The following is a 3,424-nucleotide window of genomic DNA, read 5'->3' on the forward strand; positions in this document are numbered from 1 at the left end:
GTCGTGTAGTCAGTTTCGTTTGTTGAAAAGGCGTATTTTCGTCATTTACTTAGGAAATTATTGTTCTACCGAACCTGCCCACGCGACGATCATGAAGCCGTTTCAGTAACCTCCGCAAGACGATAGGGGTAATAAAGAAAGGGGAAAAAAATGAGATTTCACAATGGGAGTCACGCTCCTTTACGTGGCATCGTGTAATCCCTCCTCAACTCAACCGATTACATTTTCATCCACGTCGGATTCCGGCGTGGCAATTAGTTCCACGTCAGCAGTCCCTCTATCATCCCTTTAATAATGCCCGGACCACTTCTCCCTGCTCATCATCCTTCGAATTCACCCCCCCCCCAAAAAAAAGCAAAAGAACACTCTTCGTTTTCATTTTTCTCGGTTATCTTTTCCTTGTTATCGTCGCCGGCGGTTGTTCACCGGAGAAACGAAGCGGTTTACCGGAGGGAATGATGGAGTTAGTGACCAGTGATGATGTTCGCGTGAATTTCAAAGGCAATAACGTTACGTCCTCGTCCCGTCGCGTATTTCGGGAACTTTAACCGTATCTGATAAAAGGAAAAACCCTTAAGCAAAAGGGACTTTACTTAGCAGAGTTTTGAAGTTATTCCATACTTTTGTCTGGCAAATTAATAGTATTTAATAATCAAGCTTAAGAGTCTCGAGTCTTGGTAAACCGCATTGATTTTTGGCCCTTCCAAAAGAAAAATTATATATTATTGCGAATTTCTGTGTCGATTGCGTTTGTTGATCTCATTACGGAGCGATATGTTTTCCAGTTATCAAAGCGAAGAATCAGCGTTAGTTTGAAAAGAAGCTACTGTGGTTAAGGGTGGAAGCGATTGTTTTTTTTTTTTTGGTTTTTTATTTTGGAAAAGCTGAGAAATATGCCTTTCCCAATGAAGATCCAACCGATCGATTTCAACACGGAGGAGGTGGCGCCTCCGCGGTTGGAAACAGTGAAGCCGGTGATGAAATCGCGGTTCAAGCGGCTGTTTGAGCGGCAGTTCCCTAGCGTTTTGAGGAATTCCGCGGCGGATAAGGTCGCTGCTCCTGCTGCCGTCGCCGCCGCCGATGAGCTGCCTTTTAACAAGGAATGCACCGGGGAGTTCGAACCGAGCTCCGTTTGCTTGGCGAAGATGGTCCAGAATTTCATCGAAGAGACCAACGAGAAGCAACAATCCGGTGCTGTCAGGTGTAGCCGGAACCGCTGCAACTGCTTCAATCGTAACTGCAACGAAGGCTCGGAAGACGAAATGGATGGTTTCAGCTTCGGTGACTCCAATCTCACTTCTTCTGGGGAATCACCTGAAATTCTAAAGGTACAACAAAATTTACTTTCCTTAAGTTCTCTTCAAATTGCATTTTGTTCCACGATTTTAGTTTTTTTTTAATTGATTTTTCCCTTTTTCTATTATGAAGCAGAGTTTGGTTTCTTGTGCTAGTGTGAATGAAAGGAATTTGTTGGCGGATACAGCAAAGATTGTGGAGAATAACAAGATCTGTAAACGCAAAGATGATTTTTGCAGGAAAATTGTTACTGATGGATTATTAGCCCTTGGATATGATGCTTCTATCTGCAAATCTCATTGGGAAAAATCCCCCTCTTATCCCGCTGGTGATTTTCTCTCTCCCATTTTTACTAAAAATATATCTTTCTTATAGCTCTGTTTTGCTTGAAGAACGGAAGATTTGTTTCTATTCCTCTGTTATGATATATGAATTGAATTTTAATAATTAGGGGTATAATTATAGTTTTATTTGTAACGAACAGGGGAATATGAATATATTGATGTGATAATTGAAGGGGAACGATTGCTGATCGACATTGATTTCAGATCAGAATTCGAAATCGCCCGATCAACAAAAGCTTACAAATCAATCCTCCAAATGCTTCCCTTCATCTTTGTAGGCAAAACTGATCGTCTTCAGAAGATAATTGCTATTGTTTCCGAGGCTGTAAAGCAAAGCCTAAAGAAGAAGGGAATGCACGTCCCTCCATGGCGAAAAGCTGAGTATGTCAAGGCCAAATGGCTCTCTCCTCATAACCGAACCACGCCTTCTCCTTCGCCCACTGTTACACCCACACCCACAATTGAAACACCCAAAGAAGTTGAATTAGAAACCAAAGCTAAAGAGAAAACCCAACCTGAATTGAACCCCGAAATGAAAAACTCAGTTGAAGATTCTGAGTTGGGGGAATCCATATTTGCTTTCTCTGATAGCTCTGAAGAAGGGAAGGAAGAGGAGAAAGAAGCATGGAAGCTACCTGAGATAAAACCCAAGAATTCACTAATTGGGGTTAAGCTAGTGACTGGTTTGGCTTCAGTAATAGAAGATGAACCAATAAAATTTTGACTTTTTTTTAATTTTCCCTTCTTTTTTTGCACCCTTTTGGGTTATTAGAGAATCAAATACTATGGTACATGACTTACCTGTTTGAATCCCCTTCTGTTTTTTTATGTAAGGGTTGATCTGATAATATGAAATAAAATTTTTATAAAAACAGTAGTTAAAAGTTTAAACATTAGAGTTCAAAAATCTTCTGTAAAATCTTCGAGGAAGCATTGGAAATTCATATATTCTTCTTGGGGTTTTTTTTTTTTTTTTAATTTGATTTTTGCAGTGACCTTGTGGAATCAATTCAAAGCATGGCATAGAAGAGGAAAATGGTAAATTCCCCATTATCTTTCTTTCATTTTTCTTAAAAAACTCCTCAAGTATTGTCAGCTTTAATCTTTGCTAATGTTCTTCTTAAAAGGAATGGAACTGAATTTTATGCTGATGGAAACAGGCTCGTGCAGTCTCGAACACAGTGAGGTCAGGTCTAAAACTTAATAATTTTTTAATTTTTTTACTTGAAAGACTTTCACCTGATGCTCTGCTGTGTCTTCTTCTTCATCCATATTTTTATTAATGTCATTAAAGAATCTATTTTGTTTTTGGATTGAATAGTTCTCTAGGTTCAGTGTGTGGCCTGAAAACCTCTGTTTTATTTTATTTTTTACTACTTTAAGCTCTGTTTGTTACCCACAGTTTTGGTTTTGATTGATGGACTTAAAAAAATATATTCCAATTTTCCTTATTATGTTTTTGTTTAGTTATTGAGATGGACCACCAGATGTCAATTCTTTAGTATTTTGATAACTAAGCATAAACAAAAAAAGATATTCTAATTGCAATTTTAGCCTAATTTATCTCACCCTAATCTTATGTTATTTGTAGGTAAATTTAAATTTCCTTGTGAATGACGTTTTTGTCCATCTAGTTGTTGGCATATTTATATATTTTGATTCTGATATGTACACATGGTCAGTGCCCAGTGGTAGTGTTTTCCTTTTTCTTTTTTATCTGTCCCCCAAAATAAGGAAAATGTAAAACAACAAAATAATCTTCTCTTGAATTTTTTTTTGAAAAA

General features: G+C 38.0%; 1 protein-coding gene across 2 annotated transcripts; it reads left to right on the forward strand.

Annotated features, from left to right (window-relative positions):
• The first annotated feature begins 314 nt into the window (after positions 1-314).
• LOC105792281 (hypothetical protein) lies at positions 315-3,094 on the forward strand. Of its 2 annotated transcripts, none has more exons than XM_012620783.2 (4): positions 315-1,328; positions 1,429-1,624; positions 1,781-2,678; positions 2,768-3,094. In XM_012620783.2, the coding sequence occupies exons 1-3, from the start codon at positions 894-896 to the stop codon at positions 2,362-2,364; spliced, it is 1,215 nt and encodes a 404-aa protein (XP_012476237.1). In that variant the 5' UTR covers positions 315-893; the 3' UTR covers positions 2,365-2,678; positions 2,768-3,094. The 2 variants fall into 2 exon arrangements, with proteins under 2 accessions (XP_012476237.1, XP_012476238.1); XM_012620784.2 differs by having other exon boundaries at positions 316-1,328; positions 1,432-1,624.
• Positions 3,095-3,424: the final 330 nt, after the last annotated feature.

This window comes from Gossypium raimondii, chromosome 8 (genome assembly GCF_025698545.1).
Source record: "Gossypium raimondii isolate GPD5lz chromosome 8, ASM2569854v1, whole genome shotgun sequence".
In the NCBI taxonomy this organism is placed as follows: domain Eukaryota; kingdom Viridiplantae; phylum Streptophyta; class Magnoliopsida; order Malvales; family Malvaceae; genus Gossypium; species Gossypium raimondii.